General features: G+C 33.7%; 3 protein-coding genes and 1 non-coding gene across 4 annotated transcripts; 1 reads left to right on the top strand and 3 right to left on the bottom strand.

Annotated features, from left to right (window-relative positions):
• The first annotated feature begins 1665 nt into the window (after window positions 1-1665).
• LOC102629555 (deoxyuridine 5'-triphosphate nucleotidohydrolase) lies at window positions 1666-3215 on the top strand. Its single transcript, XM_006473420.4, has 4 exons — window positions 1666-1814; window positions 1922-2309; window positions 2403-2494; window positions 2578-3215. Exons 2-4 carry the CDS (start codon window positions 1987-1989, stop codon window positions 2820-2822), a joined length of 660 nt encoding a protein of 219 aa, XP_006473483.2. The 5' UTR covers window positions 1666-1814; window positions 1922-1986; the 3' UTR covers window positions 2823-3215.
• A 1203-nt stretch (window positions 3216-4418) lies between these two features.
• Window positions 4419-11711, bottom strand: LOC102630327 (glucose-6-phosphate isomerase, cytosolic 2B). The gene is made up of 24 exons (XM_006473423.4): window positions 11523-11711; window positions 11168-11228; window positions 10968-11044; window positions 10774-10855; window positions 10643-10690; window positions 10169-10324; window positions 9980-10076; window positions 9786-9828; window positions 9527-9594; window positions 9339-9423; window positions 9011-9059; window positions 8431-8503; window positions 8280-8340; window positions 7433-7499; window positions 7220-7276; window positions 7061-7114; window positions 6854-6982; window positions 6391-6454; window positions 6202-6275; window positions 5896-5949; window positions 5761-5829; window positions 5231-5320; window positions 4979-5086; window positions 4419-4772 (listed from the first exon to the last, which is right to left on the bottom strand). The coding sequence occupies exons 2-24, from the start codon at window positions 11216-11218 to the stop codon at window positions 4722-4724; spliced, it is 1707 nt and encodes a 568-aa protein (XP_006473486.2). The 5' UTR covers window positions 11219-11228; window positions 11523-11711; the 3' UTR covers window positions 4419-4721.
• An 824-nt stretch (window positions 11712-12535) lies between these two features.
• On the bottom strand, window positions 12536-12607 carry TRNAE-UUC (transfer RNA glutamic acid (anticodon UUC)). Its single transcript has one exon. It is a non-coding gene; the product is annotated as a tRNA-Glu (tRNA).
• A 1890-nt stretch (window positions 12608-14497) lies between these two features.
• Window positions 14498-17015, bottom strand: LOC102621556 (glucan endo-1,3-beta-glucosidase 7). Its single transcript, XM_052441369.1, has 5 exons — window positions 16949-17015; window positions 15538-16196; window positions 15044-15367; window positions 14686-14944; window positions 14498-14565 (listed from the first exon to the last, which is right to left on the bottom strand). The coding sequence occupies exons 1-5, from the start codon at window positions 17013-17015 to the stop codon at window positions 14498-14500; spliced, it is 1377 nt and encodes a 458-aa protein (XP_052297329.1).
• Between the last annotated feature and the right edge of the window lie 6486 nt (window positions 17016-23501).

A 23501-nucleotide genomic window follows, 5' to 3' on the forward strand; every position in this document is an offset into this window, starting at 1 on the left:
TGGCTATATCATTACTCTATAAATAATGGAAAATGATGTTTGCCCCGGGTCAAATCCCGGGTCAAACCCCGAAACAATTGAAACGGCGTCGTTTTGGCACTTATTTTTCTCATTTTAATTTGCTGAGAAACGATGTCATTTTGGCTTGTATAAAGTGCAAAAACAGAACTTTTCCTCTTCGTTTTCTTCACCCAACTAGAGATGGCAAAACCCCGGGCCGGGTCCGGGTATTTCCATGACCGGACTCTGCCCGGATGTAACCGGTCCGGGTCCGAGTCCGGGCCGGGTTTTAATCCGGGTACCCGAATTTTATATTTTTTAATATTTTGTGTGTATATATTTTTTATTTTTTGGTAATTTTATAAGTTTTAAATTTATTTCAATAAAATTTGACATGAAAATATAAACTTTAAGTGTTTAAAATTATATATATATATAATAAATGAGTTAAATAAATATAAAATATTTAAAATAATATATATTTTATAATTTTTTTAATAAAATCCGGGTTCCGGGTTTATCAAGTGATGCCCAAGACCGACCCGGCTTCATACCCAGACCGGGTATTACCCGGCCCGCAACACCCGGGTACGGTCCGAGTCCGGACCGGGCGGGTATTTTTGCCATCTCTATACCCAACTGCTTCTTCCTTTCCTCTTCGTTGCTGCAGAACCCTTAGTAACACAAACATCATTTTCCTTTGCCAACGTAAAGAGTGAAAAAAACAGAACCAGCTGCTTCTTCCTTCCTCTTCGTTCTCTTAATCCAACTGCTTCTTCCTCTTTGTTCTCTTAACGGAAACATCATTTTCCTTGGAGGGTGTTCATGATGGGTACTTTCCGGTGCCGGAGTTCAAGTATAGATTAGTTTCACGTAGGTTAAGGAAGCCGTTGTTGGAAAATATAAAGGAAGAGCCAGTTTGTTCTGGGTGATGTTGAATTAATCGTTGGTCATTTAAGTGTTTTTGAGAGATAATTAATTGTATTTTCTCTAAGATTTGTTTACAAGGCGAGAGAGAATATTAATTAACTATCGTTATGTAATCAGTGATGTGATGATAAATCTATGTAGATAAAGAGAAATTAAAGGAACGGACAGAGATTGTGCTTAGATTTGAAATCTGTCATTCCAAAAGTTTCCCTTTTTTCTTTTTTCCATGGGTTCTTGCTGTTTGGTGAAACGAGAACGAAGACAAAGAAACAACTTGGTTCTATTGCTGCTTTTATGATTTATCCAAGCAAAACGTCGTCGTTTCATAGCGAATAAAAACAAAAAAAAATTAATAGACGAAACGATGTCGTTTTAGCCAGTTTCGGGGTTTGACCCGGGGCAAACATCAGTGCTGATAAATAATGGCTAATTTGAACAAAAATCTCATATACCAGTGGCGGTGAAATCTGGATTTTAGCTTGGGCCATAAAGTAAAAACCATAAACATGAGTAGTCAATAACATAAAATCCTTAAAATCGAGGAGCCAACGGAAGGGCAACGGTGGATAAACGTAAACTCCAGCAGGTTAAAGCAGGAACATAAAGACCTAAGGGGGTGCCCGGCGCCAGTCCAAAGTTTACATAGAAAAGGTGAAATTTCAATTTAAATCTTTTTTTTTATAATTCTCTCTCCCCCCTCAATTTTGTTTTAGCATTGAGGGACAATGGAGAATTATTAAATCTTGCAGGTTATAACAGAAGTACGTAAAAACGAGGGGGCCCAACGTAAAGTTAGAAATGGGAAATTTTAAATTCAAATGATATTTTCTAGACTTTTTTCGGATCAAGGGACGGGGCCGAGTCTCTTCTGCTAATTCTAATCGGTAATCACTTTTCTATCCCCTTTGGATTTGAATACTTGACTTATTGTGACCTTCTAGTCCAGTTCTGTATATCCCTTCCAACAATACCACCATTATCTTTAATGCAGAGGCCAGGGTACGGTTGAGAAATTTACTACAAGAGGGAGCGTGTGCACTCTAAAAAGTGGGGAAAATGATGGCGGGAATATTTCGCGCCACAAATTGGGGAAGATTAGAAATCGCGGGATTTCCTATATATAAACGATCCTTGGAGATTGCTTCTTCGCAAAACCCAATTCGATACCAATCACTAAAGCTTGTTTTCAAAATGGCCCCAGCAGGGCAGCAAAATGGCAGCCCAGAAGTCAAAGAGCCTTCTCCAAAGATCCCAAAACTACACCAGAACGGCGTCGAAAATGACAACATAGGCTCTCTCTTGAGAGTTAAAAAGCTCTCCGAAAAGGCTGTTTTGCCCAAAAGAGGCTCCCCTCTTGCTGCTGGCTACGATCTCTCCAGGTAAATTCGGGAACTCTCCTATGTTGCTTAAAAAATTTTATGGTTTCTTTTTTTCTTTTTTACTATTATTTGTTATCATTGTATTTTGTGTAGTGCCGCGGAGACTAGGGTGCCAGCAAGGGGAAAAGCTCTTGTTCCAACAGATCTGAGCATCGCAATACCCGAAGGAACATATGCACGTATTGGTAATTGTTTTTTCTTTAATGGGTTATCGTTTTTGTTGCAAAAATAATTATAATAATGTAATTGGGATTGGTTTGTATTGTAGCGCCAAGATCGGGACTGGCGTGGAAGCACTCAATGGACGTGGGAGCCGGGGTGATTGATGCGGATTACAGGGGCCCTGTTGGGGTGATTTTGTTTAATCATTCTGATGTTGATTTTGAGGTGAAAGTGGGTGATAGAATTGCTCAATTAATAATTGAGAAAATCGTGACTCCTGATGTGTTGGAGGTTGAGAGCTTGGACTCTACTGTCAGAGGAGAAGGTGGTTTTGGCTCTACTGGGGTTTGAATTTCTTTGTTGAAGACTATGCGTTGTTGCAAGTGTTTTGTTTTTATGGTAATGTTAGTTCGGGTCTCTGGGTAGTTTTGTCGGGCAGCTGGTGTACAGGCCATTGGCTTGTTTTGCTGTCTTGATTTGTAAACACTTGGTAAGTAGTATTGGCATGGAAGAAATGGCATGTATCCTCTTGTTGTTTCTATCTATAGAACAACATTTGGGTTTGTTTTGGCTGTAAATTTGCTGATGCTAAGCTTAGTAGTAGAAATTCTACAACTTGCACTAGTTACTGAATTGTAACCTAATTATGAGTACTGTTCATGTACAAGCACAAGCAAGTTGCCCTGATTCGTTGTAATGGCAAGCATGTCATTGAAACGCAATGAATTTGACACCATTCTTTCATTCTTGTTGAATAATTTATGATTATAGAATTGCAAAACTGAAAAACCAAGATATCCTTTAATTTATGGTTGAAGGAGGCTCAAACAACCATTGATGCGAATATTTGCAAATGAAAATAGGTGTTTGTGTCGCTCAAAATTTGCATTATCACGCACGGCAATGATTAATTGATGAATTATTGATTCAATAGCATTGGTGGGATGTGTAGAGGAAAAGGAAAAAAAAGAAAAAGGAATTACAGTCAAGAAATTATATTATGGACATGCCTAGGAATGTAGGGAGTAATGATTTGCTGTAGAACGTCCAATTCCGAATTTCGATACTACCATACAACATCCAAACGGGTTCCATTTTGAATGGAGAACGGCAAGTTGGACAAGTGAGTCTTCTAACCAACCAAAGATCAATACATCGTGCATGAAATACATGCTTGCATATTGAGAAGTTCCTGGAGCGCTCTCCTTTGTGAACTCCATCCAAGCACACGGCACAAATTGCAGCCAAGTTTCTTTGACAATCGAACCAAGGGAATCCCCGTATCTTCTCAAGAGAAAAACCTGAAATCCCATCTGTGCTTGAAGCTGTGTTGTTGTAAAGCCTGTAATCTTCATTGAAGTCAATGACTAGGTACAAAATTACTACATAAATCTAAAGAAGGGCTATGATGCCAACGGAAGGGAAGGGAGGACCTGGTGATGATGCGGAAGAAGAAAGCATTTGAAAAAGATCAGAAATCGCCATGTTCGTGGCTTATGGTTCTTCCTCCTACCGGCTAAGTCTATTTTTCCCCTTTTTCAATAAAGCTTAAGTCTATATTTGACTGCTTTAACTTGAGCCCAAAAATATCACGTGTCATTCCCTTAAAAATTAACCAAAGGGCACTAGGATGACCGCATACAACAAGGTCAACCATGAATTCTCGAATTGTCTCGAGTAGCAGTAGCACCCACGGATCAACTTTGAATTTCTCCTGATACAAATTTACCAATGGAATATTCGAATTGTCATCAATAGCATCCACGGCACGGTTCAACTTCGTATTCTCCTGATACAAATTTACCAACGTAATATTAAACGAAATTTAACATGAATACTGATTTTCTCTCGACCTCAAGTGAGGTTTGGTCAACTTTCTGACATCATGTTGGCCTCAAAAGCGATACAATGAAAGGACATGACACGTTTTCCATAACTGAATGTGCATGAGGAAAAACATTCGAATCCATTTTTCTGAATTAATTACCCACAAAGGTAAGAACATTTGAACCCAATCGTTAAGATAACTAGGTATCCCAAAGACGGGTTTAACGAAATGTCTGGGGACAAGCATTATTAAAGTTTGATTACTTTACATACTATAATTCACCGGCATAACCAGTCTTCAGTAAAATTTTATGCAGTCTCCGCGATAATTTCACTCCGCGATAATTTCAGTTAAGTGGATACATGAAGCCAGAAACAAGAGTTCGTACGCCAAATTGCCAGACAATTTTTAGCAGAAACCATTTATATCCGTGGAAGAAGCGTTGGAGGATCAGATGGGATATCAGAACTTGCCTGTCAAGTGAAAAATTAGCCTTTCAGCAATACAGAAGTATAATATTTATCAAAACATTCTGTGTATTTGGAGCAAAACACCTCTATTAGCATGGGGAAAATTTCTACAAAGCATTAGGACAAATAAAGTTACTGGATGACCAAGACCTATTATCAATGATAAGTATATCATGCTAATAGTCTTGACATGAGGTGTTCTGCCATACCTCTAGGTATCTTGTCAGCAGTGTTGTAGTACTGAAATTAAAGCCCTCGATCGGTTCTCTTTTCATACGAGAAGCATGAAGTTGCTTTCTAACCTGAGTAGCCAGAGACTGCAATCACAGAGGGAAACAAATAATTTGCAATTATGACGATGGAAAAGGCATTACAAGTTGAGAAAAATAGTAACTTCTTCATCTTAGAAATTTCTGTATGGCAAAGTATCAGCATCTTAAACTTTCTTAGATGATGCATACCTTCCCCAACTCAACTCCCCACTGATCGAAAGAATTGATTCCCCATATGAAACCTTCCACAGCTATTCTGTGTTCGTAGATTGCCAACAACTGACAAAGATATTATAGTATTAGGTTATAGAAATAATTTATAAAGAGCACATAGAGCAACGAAAATTGTAACATGATTCCATGGGGCAAAAAGTCAGATTTGCTATGTAATTGTAATACTTTTAGGTCCTACACTTTGCCATTGAACTATCTTCACTTCCATGTTTAACAGCAAACAATTCACTGTAACGCAAATATCACAAATACGTAGTTTCAATATTTTCAAAATGATAAATTAGCGAACTCGGAGATATATCCATTGATCTTACAAAATGTTATTCACAAAGGTTCAAGAATGTTTTTCACATTATCAGACAATTTAAAAAAATTCAAATGTGACAAACACACTGACCCAGAAAGATAATGTGAATAATACTAATATTTAATAGAATTAGACACATAAAATCTGCCAAATTAAAAGGAAGTAAGAAATCACAAACCTGTCCAATATTGTAAGCATTCAGTGATGGAAGCAGAAGACTGAGAGAAGGCCGATTGCCAGAGAAAGTCTGTGATTTGTAACCACTAGTTAGGGCTACTTAGAATGAGACATTACTACAAAGTAAGGAAGTTACCTTATGAGGAATTAGATGTGGTGCAACATTCTCTTTTTGTAGCTGCTCGGGTGTCTACAAAAGAAGGATGTTTAATTAGGTATCTGGAATTAAGGGAAAGTGTTTCATTATAAAGTGCATGAGGTCGCTAGACAATTAAAAAAAAAAAAAAAACAGCTTTGATTTTTGGCTGGAAATTAAAAATATAATTTTTTTATTCTTCTATATAGAAAACCAATAAGAATAATAAAGAATAATAAAATTTTGCTATCCTTCGTAATAGGTTGAATGATCAGAACATCCAAAAGATACAAGAATAAAATCTACCTTCCCCACTGCAAGGGCATCTGGCTGTGCAAAAAAGTTGGACATGAGTTCATCATGGTTACTCACCACTTCACCTGCAAACAAATTCAGAATTTGATGCATTGATGGATAGCTGAAAAGCCAAAGCATTAAAATTCAACCATCAATCTTGAAATTTGCTGAACAAATTGGGTTTGATCTGATGTATACCTTTCAGGTAAACTGGTTGCTGGCTCTTCACAACACCAATAAAATCACAAGGAATTACACGTCCCTGGAGATTTCAAGAAGGAAAGTTAATTTATACACAGCTCACAGGTAGTTCAAATTCAGTCTAAATCCATGAACCATGTTAGATGAACAACAAATTACATGGCATGAATGGTTACCACTTAAATCGCAGGTCTATATTCTACATTCCCCTAAAATGACATGTCATTTAAACTCCAAACATATTGTGAGCTAAAATTATCTTCATCCATTAGGTTACAGCTGATCACACACACAGTTCCATTATTAATAGAAGAGACCCATATTACCTAAACATAGTAATTGTAGGGAACCTTTCCATAAAGGTTTCATTTCTGACTGCCACAGGTGTATGTTTAGAAATTAATGCAATAAAAATTGTCCATTTAAGCTTCTACCAGACGCAGAGGGATGTGTGTGTAACCTGGTGAATTAGTTGATAAAAGCTGTGCTGACCATTTGTTCCAGGTTCACCAAAATCAATTTCACCGGCCTCAAAGGGCAGGGGCATGCCATCAATTGACACTCCCTTGCCATTACTCTCCATGCTAACCTAAATCAAAGTAAATTTAGCAAGTTATAAGTATTAAAAGCTTTGACAAAAGAAAAATAAAGGAGATTGGGCATTTGCCTGTTGAATATGAGGGGCAAATTTCTCTAGGGCTTGGGAGTAAGGTAATATAGCCTGGAAGATAGCAGAGGAGTCAGGAAATGAATAAAAAAGAGAGAGAAAATTGAACAGTGATCAACAAGAAGTAGCTCAAATTCAGTCTGGAGCCAAAACACTAACCCTGGCAGGATGCCCAAGAAATGAAACATTCCATATGCTCAACAAACCCAAAAGTACCTGAAGCATTGAACAGACCTGATTAACTCCATCCAGAACCAAGGGTATTTGTCCAGAGATAAAGCTCCATTAGAATATTATTGCTACCGCGTGCTGTGTCCAATGGGAGGTACAGATCTCTGGCTTAGTGAAAAATAATGTCATTGGGGCACTTACCGGTATATTTTTCTCATAAGGTGCAGAAATGAAATGCTGATCAATGCTCCAAGCACCCTTTAAGAACCTTAAATAACAAAAGAGCATCTTATCAAAATATGCAATAAAATCATGTCAGAAAAAAATATGCAAATGCATTTATTCAGATTGAGGATGGGGCAGAAGCTAGAACTTGCCCGAAAGGAAGAGTTAAGAAAAGAAGGAATAGGTGGTGTAGTTCAAAGGAACAGATATAGCTCACACCTTAAGTATAGTTAATTCCTTGAATTACTTATTGAGAAGCTACGCCCTTTCTTCACTATATTAGTAACAAATAAATCCTTTGTACGTGAAAAAGAAAAATCTCAGCTCAATCAAGCAAGAACTCTACATTTTAAGAATTACAGGAATACTGCACTAAGCACTTAACTAAGGAAAAAGCTAAAAAGGACATGTTGGAACAATGATGAAAGATGTACACAGCTCACAAATACTGAAGATATGCATCATTTTCATTTGCTTTTAGTTGCATCAAGCTAAACTCTTCATTTATTCTGTTTTATCTGAAAAAGAATCCAACTCAATATACATCAAATCTACTTTTCTGTAAAACAGAGACTACTATGTCAATATAATTAAAATCTAATGACAAAGAACTAACTTATATCTCTCTCTTCTCTTTATAGTTTCTAATAGTTTCAACTGAAGAGTATGTACTTCGATTCAAGTATCAAGGTTTATTTTGGAATTCCACTTAATTCCCATAGCTTACTTCAAGATAATCCCATGGCGAACAATAAATTCTGGCACTGATCTCAGAAGTTGAAAGTGATAGCAAGTAAATAAAAACAACAAGAAGTTACCATACTTCTCAACAACTGAGAAACCATATTGAAGAGACAGAGGCAAAACCCCGACAGCACTGCAAACTGCAACCAGCAATTCAATTACCAATTAAAACCATAACTGACCACAAAGTGTTCCCGAAAAGCAAACACCATGGTTTTAAAAGAAATTACCACTATACCGACCACCAACCCAGTCCCAGAATGCAAATGCATTATTAGGATCAATGCCAAACTTTTCTACCAGCTGAATTTGAAAGAAACAAATATAAGCAACAAGGTTAGTCAACTTAAACTGAAAATTAATAAAATACTGAAATATGTTACAATTTCAGACATACAATTTATCCACTCTCAAGTTGAACAGAGAGGATGCACAAAAGTCGTTTAGATAAGCTTTTACCAAGCATATGAGAAAATAATTGAAATAACTCAATTGGTAATCTGTGAATTGGCAGGAGCAAATTACAAAAATTATTATCAGGTGTTGCAGAAAATGATGTACTGATTTAGGCGCCTGTCTTTTGCGGGTCATTTATGCTCTCTGAACTGACAAATCAGAATTTGTCACAGGAAATTACTGAGTAAATATTATCAAGGCAAAAGAATATACACTAAAACCAGGGTAGCTAGACATCCAGACCCTAAACTAATGAATGTCAAAAGTAAACCAATCTTTAACAGATGAAAGATCAATCCAGATTGCAGCAAATTGCTTTATCATCAGAGTGCAGGTAACGAAAGAAATTATTACCGTAAGATTAGTACTGACAGCCACCATGTGCTTTGCAACTGCAGAAGGCCTGAAAATATATGCATAATCACATGCAAATTAAGAGCAAAGACCAGAAAAATAGAGAGAAAAATGAAATATCGAAGAGAATTCTAACCGGAAAACAAACTAATACCAATTCATAGAGTACAATGCGCTCTCACTTTTACATCCAATAGTTCTTTTAATTTTTTTTTTTTTTTGATAATTTCCAGATAAGCACCTAAATCTAAGCCATTGATTTCAAACCTGAAACTACCAGAATGACAACATTACTGAAGAATCAGTAGAGTATCATTTTTGCACTGACCCAAGAGCAGTTGATATCCATTCTCTCAATGTTCGAGCATTCAGCATAGTTTCAGCCGTTGTAAAAGTCTTTGAAACCACCACAACTGCATAGGTGTACAAGAAAAACAGACAAAACGATCAAAATTACGAACGGTTCATAAATAATTCAAGTAAACTAATACAAATTAATAAAACGAAAGGCAATACCAAGGGTAGTTTCAGGGTTTAGTCCCGTGATACTTTTAGCAACATCAATGGGATCAACATTTGCTAGACTGTGGTCAATGCAAATAAGAAATTGTCACAACTGTTCAGAATGGTCTTTGGTGATATCACGCAAAACAACTATAGGACTAAAAGTCTTTTTTATGACTCACAAAGAGATTTGTACAGTTACCATCTCATTTCAAGGATTGATAAATGTAGAAAAGAACATACACAACTTCAGTGACAGATAAGTACTTACAATCGCAACTGGCGTCCTCTTGCACATTCAATGGCTTCTAGATCTGTCAGTAACCATCGGTAAGTCAAAAATATCTTGGTCATGTTCAATGGGAAAAGAATTTCAAAGATTTGGAAGGAGAAAGATCACAACCGTATGACTATATGAGTAAAGTTAACAAACTGAAAAAAAGATTTGATTGGTTTGCACAATACCAGTTTGGAGAGCAGTGTGCACAAAGAGAGGACCCAAGAAACTGCCGCCAATACCAACGGCAACAACATCTTTCAATACTTTTCCAGTGGCTCCAACCTGCCAAAAACATTTTCCGACTAGATAATCCATGCTTTTCCCGGTCAAGTATTAACCTGCTTTTGCGTTAAAAAGAACAAAAGATAAATTACCCAGGAACCACTGCGGATTGTCTCAGAAAACTCTTTTATCTTGTCCAGAACTTTCCAGACTTCTGGAACCACATTCTTCCCATCACTATTTATGGCAGCATCCCTTGGAGCACGAAGAGCTACATGAAGCACAGACCTATTCTCTGTGCTGTTAATCTGCAGGTGTTACCAATGCACAATCCAAAACCATTGTAATATCATAATAATGCCATCATGTTGGAGCACTGACAAAACATCAAGTCCACTAAAAAAAAGCAACTTATTAAATCTGGTCATACAAAGCAAGAGCTTTGGATACCTTCTGTACAATAGTGAATTCGTGACCTCATTTAAGTATCACAAAGCCAAATTTTTATAAATTTACTTGTCTCACAGAGAGCGGCTGGCTCAATCATGGTCAACAGTACCTTATAAAGAGTTAGTTTCACCCTAGTCTACAAAAGATATGAGCAGCAGAGATAAACCTTGACTTACTTTTTCCCCATTGTACATCTGGTTAATCTTATTATTGAGTTGAGCAGCCTGCAATGAGAAAAGGGTAGTATCACTAGAATTTAGAAGATTGATTTTACCCAGTTTCCAAAATTGAAATAATCCAACGTCACCTCTGCCAGTTGATAGAGTTTGTCCATTGTCTTAAGCGTGGCATTTTGCCGTGAGTAGTCCAACAGAATCCCATCAAACTCCCTGCACAAATTCCCAAAAACAAAATCATAAACTAATTATTCACAGCATTATTATAAAATCAATCAATTAAGCAATGATCTTAGGTTCATCTCCAATGGTGCAAAATACATACACCATCATTGATTGGCATCGATCAGTGTCACTCATCAAATCACGTAAATGAGTCTTTTTAATTTCCTGCACATGGTTCTGCACAATCACAGAAAAAAGAAAAAAGAAAAAAAAAAGAAATCCACGTTAAGTTCATAAATATTACTGCATACGCAGTTCCGAATACTCATTGCGACAAAATAACAGGAAGAAGCAATTCACCTTCAAGTCCTTCCATGGCTCGGTGTCACAAATTAGAGTTGATGAAGCCATTTGCAAAATCCTGGATCAAACAATATGTGATAGAAAATAGAAAGTCAATTGATATCATTCTAGTAGTTTGTGACACTTTGAAGCAAAGCTACAAAGTTCAAAACTCATTTTAAGTTGACTTTCCCTCCACTTTCTAAGCTACCTAAGAGTTGAATGTTATATTTCTACAATCAAGTGAAAAACAGAAACAAAATTTAACGAGCTTCACGATGATCAACCAAATCAATTTTAAAAAGAGAAGAGAAGGAGATTGATTCGGATTGTAAATAAATAAATGAAAAAAGAAACTTAAAAACAATAATACCTGAAGGAGAAACCAAGGAAAGAGAGAGATTTGTAGAAGAATTGGATGAGGTGGATTGCGGGCAATTGGCAATATAGAGAGCGTAAGAACCAAAAGCAAAAAGCATGAAGCTTCGCAAAGGAGAGGACGAAAGTTGTCAAGTGGCAAGGGGTGTATGGCCACGTGTAATTTGAAGCCTGCTGAAACGGGCATATGGCATATGACCGATGAGTCGGATCAGGTGCCAAGTATTAGTAAGTTTCGTTTGTACTGTGTTTACTCTTCAGCAATTAGAATGGAATAAAATTAAAATGGACTGAAATAAAATGAAAATGGAGTGAAATGAAAATAAGAAATGAGAATTAAAATAAATTATTTACTTAAATTATAAAAATTAAAATGAGAAAAAATTGAGGTGGAAGTTTATGGGTGATCAAGTTGCTGTCTGATTTTATGATTTTAAAAGATAATTAAAAAGAAAAAAATAAATAAAAATAAAGAAATAACGAGATGATGGGTTAACGTAATTTTTACTTTAAGATGAGACAAAACAGAGAAATAGAAGGATAAATTGAGAATTAAATGGGGATATGGAGAGAAATTAGATTAATTAAAAAATTATATTTTAAAAAATAGGGTAAGACGAAATAAAAACGGATATTACAAATGTTTTACATGTTTAGTTGATTTAAAGCAAATACATTTTTCCAATAAATCGGTGCACATGCAACTTCGAAAAACCGTGTAACCTTGGGCTATTTGTCAACCAGCTGTTTTGGGTTTGATGGAATATCTGTGGCTTTCTCGGTGAGCGTTCAAATCCGTGGGCTGTGTAGATGCAGTGGGCCAGGGGAATCAACGGGAGGATTCCTTCGTATTTTTCACGCTGGGGTTGGATTACAAAATAAAAATTAATCAAAAGTACAACTGTCCGTTGCTAGGATGATGACTTCAGATTAGCCCTCGTTATATAAAACTAAAAGCGGACGACAACGGGTTACGTGGTCAATAGTCCTCATACGTGTAAAAGTATTTTCCGTTGCCGGGAATTGAACCCGGGTCTCCTGGGTGAAAGCCAGATATCCTAACCACTGGACGACAACGGAATTCTGGTTATCCTCGTTATAATAAAATAATTACCTCTTTCAAGATTTGCAGGTTCTAGAACTTTTAAAAGATAATCCTAAGTATCCCATTGTTCGAGTTCCAAATTATACGACATTTATTTATTAGATTTTAGGTTGGCATAAGTTATAAAATTTATCATCGAATAAATGAATAATTCATAAATTTTAAGATTTAAACATTGAAATCCTTAATACCCTGAATATTATTTATGTATAAGGTGTTTATTGTAAATTGGAACCATAAACCATTCATGAGCTATGTATATACATTCCATCAAGTAAATTAGGTCGAGAATTTAGACCATTAGCCGCACCAAAATGCATTTAGCTAAAAAATACAAGAACTTGAGACATAAAATTGCTGTAAAGCATATTTACCTAAAGCGTTAATAATATAAAATGGAATTTCAATTCTCACATATTATTGTAGAGCATTGATACTTGAGTCTTGATCACGTGGAAAAGCACAAAGGTGAACTAACTTTTGAAAGGTGGGTATGATTGGTGCAGAAACAATTGACAAGCTCTTTAAAATACAAGGGGGGATGCTTTTGAATTTTGATATCCCTTTAATTCTAAGCTTTCCTCTTAGTCATTCCTGTTGACAGCGCTTATTTTTCGTGTTAAGAATTATAAGTAAAAGTAAAAAATAAATTAAAAAATCTCTAAAAGAATTGTCTTTCACGTTATACTATAAGAAATATTTTTATCCAAAACTTCCGACATTGCCTATCTTTCCAAAAAAATAACAAGAACAACTGAAATCGTTCCTGTAGTACTAGTAAATATGCATATTCAATAATTCCTGACAGACCTCGAGAGATCTAATAATACTCTTTAGTCTCCAGTTTTATATATATTGATGTGTATTTCCTAAGAGGGTGTTGTTATTGTAAGCTTCCACTTCATCTCTTTGATATAATCACTTGACTTGGAAGATAATTATGGTAATTCCCATAATTTTTTGGAGAGAAAATAAATAAATTATAGGAATTTAAAACAATAATTTTAATACACTGTAGGACAAAGAGTCATGCTAAGTATCACAACATCTAAGTTCTAATTTGAGTCTCAATTAATGTAATATTCATTCATTAGATAGTGTTAAGTAATTTTATAAAAATTTCATCATTTAATAAATGAGTGACACGTGACTTTGAGACTCAAATGTTGATATCCTGTATTATTTATCTTTTAACTTGTAGTAAAGAATTACATTATTGTAAAATTACTCATATATATAGAATATATATGACACGAATAGATGGGATTCAATTTGAGTTTAAATGAATCAAGTTTATATTAAAGTTTATTAGGAAAATAAGTACCATATCTATTTCAAAAGTAAATAGCAACGAGTTCAAAAAAAAAAAAAAGACCACTTAATTCATTTTGTTAAGCTGAATGCATACGCATAAAAAATAGGAATATTGGTTGTAGAAACAATGCTCACAGCTTTGATTTAAAAATAAACAACCTTTAATTTATTTATTTATTCCAAAAGAAATAAAGATACCGTAATCATCCTCCAAGTCAAGTGATTGTATAAAAAATAAAAAGCTGTAAGTGCTCGTGTTGTGATTAGTTGAAGCGAATTCCACAGAAATCCAAATCCAGCAAGGCATAAAATGAAAACACATCAATCCACGCAATCATTATTGATCAAATTTTCTTCGTATGAACAAGTACACGAAATATCGATCACCGGAATTGCTATTGCAAATCAATGGAGCATTATTCCTCTAACTATGAAAAGCAAAAAAAAAAAAAAACAAATCTTCCTCTTCCTGTTTGTAATCGATGATGACTTAATCACTAACCCATAATTACAGTAGCACAAACCATCAACTAACGCATTCTGTCAAGTATTTAAAGCATATTGGTTAATTCGTCTTTGCTTTCGCGAGCATTGCTAGGGTAAATGCAACCCTTATAGCCTACAAATAACAAAAGAGTGAATTATAAGCATCGTGATTAACCATGAAAAGGTATAATGAAGGATATAAATAATTAATGTTAGGAAAAAAAATTGTGTTTGTGTACAAGAGAAAACTTACTAGGATCTTTGGATGATAGGGTGGCAGTTTTTGAAAAGTCACAGTCCCATGCATTGCGTCCATTAGTTTGATGGTGAAGATTCATGGCATATGCAGCATGTGATGCTAATGTATCGGGCTCAAAGCAAGCCCCTCCAGGAGCAATCGGACTGCAGTCAATCCCTCGTCCGCAAGCATAATCAATATTTGCCTGCAGCTGCTTATTCGTGACGCCTTCCTTTGGCACACACCACATTGCTTTGTTTGGTGCACCCGGGTTCTCCTGAATTTAGTTGTTAATAACGCAATAACAAATTAACTTGAATATTACTAGCTAGTTGCTTTAGTTAATTTCTATGTAGTTAAAATTAATTCTCACTTTGTTATTCTTTAGGAGGCCAACATCAAAATTTGCAGTGCGATCAGGCTTGAACAACCCAAACGATCTCTCAGAAATAGGCCCTTGTTTCAAATTCTCATCGTATAATGCAAAGAGATAAGTATCAGTTGTCTTCCCAGGCATCAATGGAGTCCCGGCCTTGGACCGAAGATGGGTTATCAAGCCACTGTAATAATCCTTGGCCTTATCAATGGTTGCCCAAGGTTCTTTGTCGTCTCCTTTGGATGGCCATCCAGTCTCAGTAACCACTATCTCAACATTGTTATATCCCAAAGAGTTCAACGCAGAACGTGCTGCATCCACCTACAAAACTTTTCAAATATTTTTGTACGCCCATCTATATGTAATATAATTAAGCATGCATACATACATACATTACGTACGTCTATACAATTAATATTTTTCATTTATATAATCATTAACTGAAATTTGTCGAAAAAGAATAACGATTTAATTATATAAACATATTGTACCTGAGCATCAAACATGTTCATGTATTTAATGTTATTGTTTGGATCAACTCGCCCAGCATTGACTTGAAACAAACAATAAGCTAAATAACCAGGTCTAGGATCACTGTTGTAAGCGTAGTATGGATACGGATTGATAGCAAAAGGCGAACCGGTGGCATTATTAAATCCAAGGAATCCTTTCATAACATCTACAAGCCAGGTTTGAAACTTTCCCGAAGAGGGCGGGTCAGAGTGAGAAAGCACGGACATTGAATGCACAGTCGAGACCTTAATTTTACCGCCGAGAGAGGCAGCATCCAATGCATTTTGCATATTTTGCATTGCGGGTAGAAGCTGTTTTCTAAAATTTTCGTCGAGAGAGACCTCGTTACCAACCATTATAAGGAAGATATTGCTTGCGGGGTAGAAGGGTAGGACATTGGTGTTTATCCAAGTTTTTGCAGCATTCGGATCCGAGGCTAAGGCAGGGATTTCACTGTTTTGTGTTCCAACAACAATGTCGATTCCGCTATTGGCCAAGGCTTTGATCATGGGAATGTCGGGGTTGTATAATCGGATCTTCTGTATAGACGTTGATTGTAGTAGCTTTACCGTGTCTTCTGGTGATGGCAGGTTGTCCCCTAAATTCCCATAGTTTATGCCTATAAAGGGCTCTGACCCTGCACAAGCAATCGGAGTGTTTCGTTTTCTAATCGTAAATAAATAAATAAATAAATACAACAGAAAGGTGAATTTTAAACAATAAATAAAATGAACCTTGGGCTTAGCCCAAGCGGCTAGAGCCGAAGCCTCCGCAGACGTACTGCAGGAGTTTAATTTAAATGTCCTTCCTTGGAGTCACAGAGCTTGAGTGAAGGCAGTCTTTCTCCCAGGCTGAGAGTTGACATCCCTCGAATATTTGAGAGGGTGAAAAATCTGAGCAGTGCTATATCAGCATTGATGTCAACAGGTCTCAATATATATATATATATATATATATATATATATATATATATATATATATATATAATTGTACTGGCAGTCTTTCTCCCAGGCTGGAAGTTGACATCTCTCGAAATTTGAAAGGGTGAAAAATCTGAGCGGTGTCATATCAGCATTGATGTCAATAGGTCTCAGTATATATATATATATATGATTGTACGTATCAGTTATACTCTCGTATAATATGAGTTGTAATTTGAGCAATATTCTCATATCATCAAAAAAATAATAATAATATAAAATGGTTGGAACTTGGAACTACAACAATTAGGAGTTTGTGTTGCTAAGTGCCAAATAACAAGTTTGTTTGTTATAATAAAATATGAATGTTTGCACTAGAGTACTCGTGATACAAAATTGTTCAAAACGAACCTAAAACTGAAGATTTAATTGAATTAAATTTCACAATGTCTAGAAACTAATAACTTACTTGCAATATTTATGCCAATTAAGATGTTAAGAAGGATGTATAGTGAAGCATCAGGAAGAAATGCCATGGCTAATTAAAGCTGACTCTGTTTTTGTGACTTTCGAATTTGAAGCGGCAATATATAAGACAAGGGAGTTTAAGGGTAGAATTGTAAAAGACCAATTTGTGCGGAGCTAAAACCTTTGAAAAGTAATGGGAAGAATAAAAGTAATAATAATAATAATAATAAAAGAACAAGAAGCCGGAGTGCGGAGCAGCATATAGTTCTCCATTTTTACCGATTTTACGTTTGCATATGGACAAGAATGAAAAGTCAAGTCTAGTCTCTTGACTTCTTCAGAGTTTAATCATGTAAATGCCCTAAACGTTTATCCGTAAAGCTTATTTCGGTACATAAATGCCATAAATTTGAAGCACTTGGAACTAAGTTTTAATTCCAGCAATTATTTTCTTATAAACTCCAGAAGATCTGCAATCACCAGTCAATTCTTGTCCATTACAAATCCTTGCATGATTACCAAACTAAATATGTTACCGATATCAATCTTCAATAATAGTGTAAAAATACAAATTAGGAAACACAAACAAAGTTGATTTTTTTTTTAAATGGAATAATACTGTTAGTTGTTTGAAGATACATCTTAATCAGTCATAGTAGATAGATATTTGAAATTGTTAAACAAGACCCTTATTTAAATGAATCATTTGATTAAGCACAATATTTCTATTTAATTTTTGCATTACTTTACTTCCTTACTGATCACATCATTTAGAAATTGAATGACTTCTCCTTCAAGGTTTTAGCAGTGTCTTTTAAGACTCACTTTTAAGTGGATCATGCCTAAACTCTTTGCTGTTTCCTCAGAAACCTGGTATTTCATCCTTGGTATCTTCAAATCTGCCATCAACAAATGCACATATGATTTTGGTTATTGGGAAAAGAAACCGCAAATAATTTTTTTGATATGATTTTATTCGATGCAGTATGCATGAAGTTGATCCTAAGTCTTAACATGTACAATTGAACGAACATTGGAGCCGACCTCCAAATATCTATCATTAATCTTACTGCAATAGTTTTCTTTTCCCGCTTCTCAAAGAGAACACGTATACAATTTGCATGAAAATAAACTGAGAAAAAGAAAAATTGAAAATACTACCAAATCTTATTTTACTGGAAGTTGCAGGGAAGAGGGTAAATGTAATGTTGGTGCAAAATGTTCAAAACCTCGGAAATCTTTCAGATATCAGATATCTACCGTTAGCTATGAAGACTTCATAAAGGGCTTGAATGGTTGCAATTTCTATTTTTATTGGATATACACATAGATATACATACATATATGTACACACGCACACACAATTGAATGTTATCATTTATGAGATTGAGAATCAGCTCCACAGATAAAACTAGGTTTGGCTATAAGAAAGAATCGATTACTTCCAGGCAACCTCTTCGGCTAAGGTATTTGAAAGTGCACACTGGAGCTGATGACAATCAGAAGAAATTACCTGTAATGAAAAGGAACGAGATAAATGTATATTACAGGATGATCCTTCATTTCATCTAAGCATGACTTGTCGTCATTTACAATTATAGAAAATAGATGACATGTCGAAATACATTACTCTGGAGTGAAAATTATCTGACCCGTCGTTTATAATATGCATATATATTAATTTGTGTTGAAAACCAGATGTTTGAGTTCAAATCTGAAGCAAAAAATTTAATTTCATCTATTTGCTGAAACTAAAAATGACACAATTGTTAATGCATATTGGACCTATTCGATTTACAATTATATATAACTATCTGGTTTGGAAACTAATGGATATATAAATAATCGGAAAAGAATGGCGGGCTTGACTAAAAATGAAATTCCACCTTAATCTCATTTTATAGCTGTTAGATTCCTTATATGATGTAATAAGCAAAATCTACTTTTGACCTTTTGCGATCTCTCAGTTAGTAAATCAAAATTACATAAAACAAATAAGCCAAGTGCAATTTTTCTCCACACTACAAACTGGATTCCGAAACTAAATTTACTTGAATTATTTTCACGAGATTCCTTGGTAGTTTGGTTTCTTCATCTTTAGTCCAAACAACCGGCAGGAAGCATTCAAAATTAGGTAATTAATGCCAGTTCTTTCGTCATTTGCATAAGTAATTAAACTTTTACGGCAAACACGGATCAAGAAATTAAATTTTGTATGAGATTTGTCTTGACTGTCTAAATCTTACATCAACCAACTTACAATGTTTAAGTTCAAAGGAAAAAGAACTTTTAACAATAAATTACTCGTCGGCATATATGATTACTTTGTGCAATTGTACCATGGTGATTAATTTGTGCTCGAACCAAGATGTGATTAACATTATATGTTAGGAAATATGTCTCCTTTACGAGGATTTTATTTAAATGATAAGTAATTTTTCTTTTTAGACTTGACTTATTAAAGGAGAAATACAACTTGTAGGAAAAAAAGAAACACTTGTCCTACTATAAATAATCACGGTATATAAAGAGGATAAGTTCACATGTTTTCATAATACAACAATCAGTTTTGCTGTAAGTAGACAATTTTTAATGTGAGAGAAACAATAAGTTTCTTGAGAGATTATATGCTTTTAGGATTTTGGGTATGAGAAAAAATACTAAAGTAATTGTAATACTTTTTTACATAATATATTTTCTCTTATTATTCTTGACAATTGTGGTTTTTTTTTCCTAGTATATGAGTTTTTCACATAAATTTTTATGTTTTATGATTGTTTAACTCTCCATCTATTTTCTATTTATTATTTGTTTGATATATTTTTCCTGCGAGATCTTGGACAATCAGATATTTAAAACCTATGATGGTAAAAATTGAAAAGTTTGGTGGAATAATCATTTTTGCCTTATGATAAATTCAAATTAAGGATATATTGATTCAATATGGTTACATAAGGAAAGGAAAGGAGACGTAAACCTTAAAGAAAGTCTTTGAGAATAGAGCAAGTTGGATAAATACCTCTAAATCAATGGATGGAAATAGTGATAATGTTAGTTAGTGGTGTCTATTTTCTTCAAGAGAGATTGATTTATTCTTTTTGGTGTGCCATAAAAGGTGATTTGCTCCTGCTAGTGGATTTATAAGATTTGCTCGCAAGAAATCATTTGGCATTTATGCAAGGTGTGTGATGGAATTTTTTATGTTGATTGTTGGGGACTCTTAAGGAATCCAAAAATGAGAGTGGGTACTTTTAGCAAGGTGATTGACATATGCTAAATATATGCACTATGAATAATGTAGAGTGTGATGATTCTTGGTGTAGAGAATTATGGTTACAAGATAGAGGATAAGATTTTACTCATAGTGGAGTGATTTTCATAAGTCCTATGTTAGTGTAATTTTGGTAGAGTTAAAACGGTAGAGACCACTTGGTTGTGTGGATAGATAATGTATTATGTTTTGTTCCTAATTAAAAACCTTACCAAGGTAGAGATTATTAGAAAATATGTCTTATTTTTTAATAAGAATTTTCCGTGATATTTTGTTCTCTAAGAGGTTTCCTATTTAAGGAATAAGTAATTTCCCTTTTAATATTTAACATATTCAAGGAGAGAAATACTTATCTTAGAATAAATAATCACTATATATAGAAGGTTGAGTTTACTTATTTGCATAATACATCAATCAATTTCTTATAAGTAGACGGTTTTTAATGTGAAAGAAACAATCACTAATAAAATTGTAGTTTTTTTTTAAGAATAAAATTGGTATCTAATGAAATGATGAAAGTGTGGGATTTTTAAAAGCTCTACTCATCAAAGAAACACTTGGAGAATGGGCAAGAGTATCTAAATCTTAATATAAGTTACATATAGCTTATTGTAACAATAAGCTAAAGTTTTTGATGAAAAACTAAAAATATGAGAGTTATAAGCTACGTGTCACAAATTGATAAATTTAGGATATAAATATACAGTAATTTGTGAGAATACTTATTAAAGATGTATTAAGAATATACCACGCGTGATAATGTACCATGTGATGAATATCGCAAGGTATATATTTGAAAAACATGGTACGCAACAGTCTTTCAAAGCTAGGTTTAGAGTATTTGAGACTTTAGGCGAATTTTTTTTTTTTACTTCAATACTAAAATAATAATAATAATAATAAAAGAGTTCAAAATTCATTATATGTTTAATTCTTGAATTTCAAGAATAATCAAGAAGATCTTGAAAATTTTCAAAATCAAAACCTAAAAAAAAGTTTAAAAGATATCTTTTTTACTTCTATTAAAACTATTACAAAAACAAACAAACAAGCAAACAAGCAAACAATCAAGTAAGAATAATATTTTTTTCGAATAGAATATTTAGAATGGTAGTATATAAAAAAGTTAAGATGATGAACTGATGGTCATATAATAAATGCATGTTTTGTATTTCAAAAAACCAAAATTTTTTTTAAATGAATCGATGAATATAATAACTTTCTTTATAGAGAGCATAATAGGAAGTTTTTTTATCTACTGATTTCTTGAGATTATAAGATTTTGAATAGAAATTAAAAAAAATACTAATTACAAGTCAAAATTTCTAAACTTAAATAATTAAGTTTTTAAGGAAATTAAAAAGGTAAAGATTTTTTTTGGGGAGGGGGGAAGACTAGTAATGAATAAATTAATGATTAGATAATATTAATAAGTATATCCTTAGTGTTAAGGTTACCAAATATAGATTTTCTTTAAAAATAATTCTTGATTGCAGAATAATTACTAATTAAAGAGATGTCTAATAGTCTTCCCTACAAAAACGTAAGTTCAAAAAAACTTTATTAATTAGAGTATTACTAAGAATATACTAAAAAAATGAGCTCTTTTCAAACTATGGGGCTTTAGGCGATCACCTTGTTCGCCTGTACTTGAAGCCACCCCTTCCCATTATTTTAGAATCCATGTGTTTAGTTCTTTTTTGAAATAAATAAAAAATAACATAATTAAAATAACAATGATATAAATTTTTTATTCAAAAAATCATAATATTAAGTTGAATATTATAACAAAGATGCATATATTTTATTTAAAAATATTTATTTATTATTTTATTTGTGAACAAACACATAATTTTAACTTAGGGTACTTTTGTAACTTGAAACAATTTATTCCAATCATTTATGATTCCAAGAAGAAGGAAATATATTAATTGGAATTTAACTCACTTCGATTATGATTTTAATTCCTGGAGCTCAAGTAAATAACTTATTATAATTTCTTTTACTCATCTTGATTTCACTTTATTTCAATTTTAACCTTCTAATTCTCAAAAAATAAATGACTCATAAGACTCACTCAAGATGGAGAGTGATATCTTGATATGATTTTGAAGCATGCTAACAAATTTGATCAAAATTGTTGGTAACAACCAAATTCCACTAACTCTATAATGTCACATATGGACAAATCATAAAAATAAAAATAATGTTAGTGATCCAAACTTTGAGTCCCGATATTATATGTCACTATCTCATTGGATGACGCATTTCTTAGTTTGTAAAATACTTAACCACTATCCAATGAATAAGTGTTACATCAATTAAGATTCAAATTGAGATATCTTATATTGATCTAAAAATATAATAACAATTAAGATTCAAATTGAGATATCTTATATTGATCTAAAAATATAATAAAATTAAGCAGCACAATTGTATAACAAGAAATTCATGTGTTATTATTGAGAAATGCTCTTCACTCCACTTTAATATCTTTATACCCCACTTTCGTATTCTGTATTCATAATTCTATTATTTTTTGGAAATTTTATAAAAGGATAAATATGAATTTAATTAAACTAAAATATCTTTGTCCCATAAATCACGGCCCTGACTATATTTTATATTAGTTAATTTTATTGATAAGATCAAAATAAGTTTGAATAATAAAGAAATAAATTATCTAATAACAATAATTTTATTTATGAAAAATTATATTTACATAATTTACTATTGAATTCGATTTATTGTAATTTTATTTTCTTTTGCCATTAAAATAAAAAATATATAAAAATAAATGGCAGGGTTTCTGTGTTAAAAGCTCTACTCACTATTGTTTGCCTAGAAGAAATCCTATTGCGTGACTGAGTTTCATGTATACATGACCAAGTAGCGAAAGAGGAGAAGGCTACCGTTGATTTTTATTTGCTCGATAATTTATTATTACTATTTTTTCAATAAGGAAGCGAGCCTAGCAAGAGAGGCTTTACCACTTGAGGGAGCGCAGGCCCTGAGTTATCAATTGATTATTATCATTTAAAAAAAAAAAATTGTGGGGGTGGTCTAAATGCTAATCAACTTTTTATTTTCTATCCCTCGTCAAATTGTCAAAAATCTTGAGCCCATAAAGGATTAATTGTGATTAAAATTTAAAGACGTGAAGGCAAAGAAAAGTCTCCTATATCGAGAACCTTCTCCTGACAATTAATAGCCGCCCATACCTTATCAATTTCGCACAAATAACAACCACACGCATCAATAATATCGCTCAAATCGAACCGTC

The sequence above is a fragment of the Citrus sinensis genome, chromosome 5 (assembly GCF_022201045.2).
Source record: "Citrus sinensis cultivar Valencia sweet orange chromosome 5, DVS_A1.0, whole genome shotgun sequence".
NCBI lineage: Eukaryota > Viridiplantae > Streptophyta > Magnoliopsida > Sapindales > Rutaceae > Citrus > Citrus sinensis.

What these genes read in the sequence shown, in the direction of transcription:
- LOC102629555 (XM_006473420.4), top strand. Translation starts at nt 1,987, where the DNA reads ATGATGGCGGGAATATTTCGCGCCACAAATTGGGGAAGATTAGAAATC. An exon ending in GCTGGCTACGATCTCTCCAG is followed by an intron (nt 2,310 to 2,402) that starts GTAAATTCGGGA and finishes TATTTTGTGTAG; the next exon opens with TGCCGCGGAGACTAGGGTGC. An exon ending in AGGAACATATGCACGTATTG is followed by an intron (nt 2,495 to 2,577) that starts GTAATTGTTTTT and finishes TTTGTATTGTAG; the next exon opens with CGCCAAGATCGGGACTGGCG.
- LOC102630327 (XM_006473423.4), bottom strand. Translation starts at nt 11,218, where the DNA reads ATGGCTTCATCAACTCTAATTTGTGACACCGAGCCATGGAAGGACTTG. An exon ending in AAACCCTGAAACTACCCTTG is followed by an intron (nt 9,424 to 9,526) that starts GTATTGCCTTTC and finishes ACACCTATGCAG; the next exon opens with TTGTGGTGGTTTCAAAGACT. An exon ending in TGGATATCAACTGCTCTTGG is followed by an intron (nt 9,060 to 9,338) that starts GTCAGTGCAAAA and finishes ATATATTTTCAG; the next exon opens with GCCTTCTGCAGTTGCAAAGC.
- LOC102621556 (XM_052441369.1), bottom strand. Translation starts at nt 17,015, where the DNA reads ATGGCATTTCTTCCTGATGCTTCACTATACATCCTTCTTAACATCTTA. An exon ending in AATTGGCATAAATATTGCAA is followed by an intron (nt 16,197 to 16,948) that starts GTAAGTTATTAG and finishes TTGCTTGTGCAG; the next exon opens with GGTCAGAGCCCTTTATAGGC. An exon ending in CCTATCATCCAAAGATCCTA is followed by an intron (nt 14,566 to 14,685) that starts GTAAGTTTTCTC and finishes TGTTATTTGTAG; the next exon opens with GCTATAAGGGTTGCATTTAC.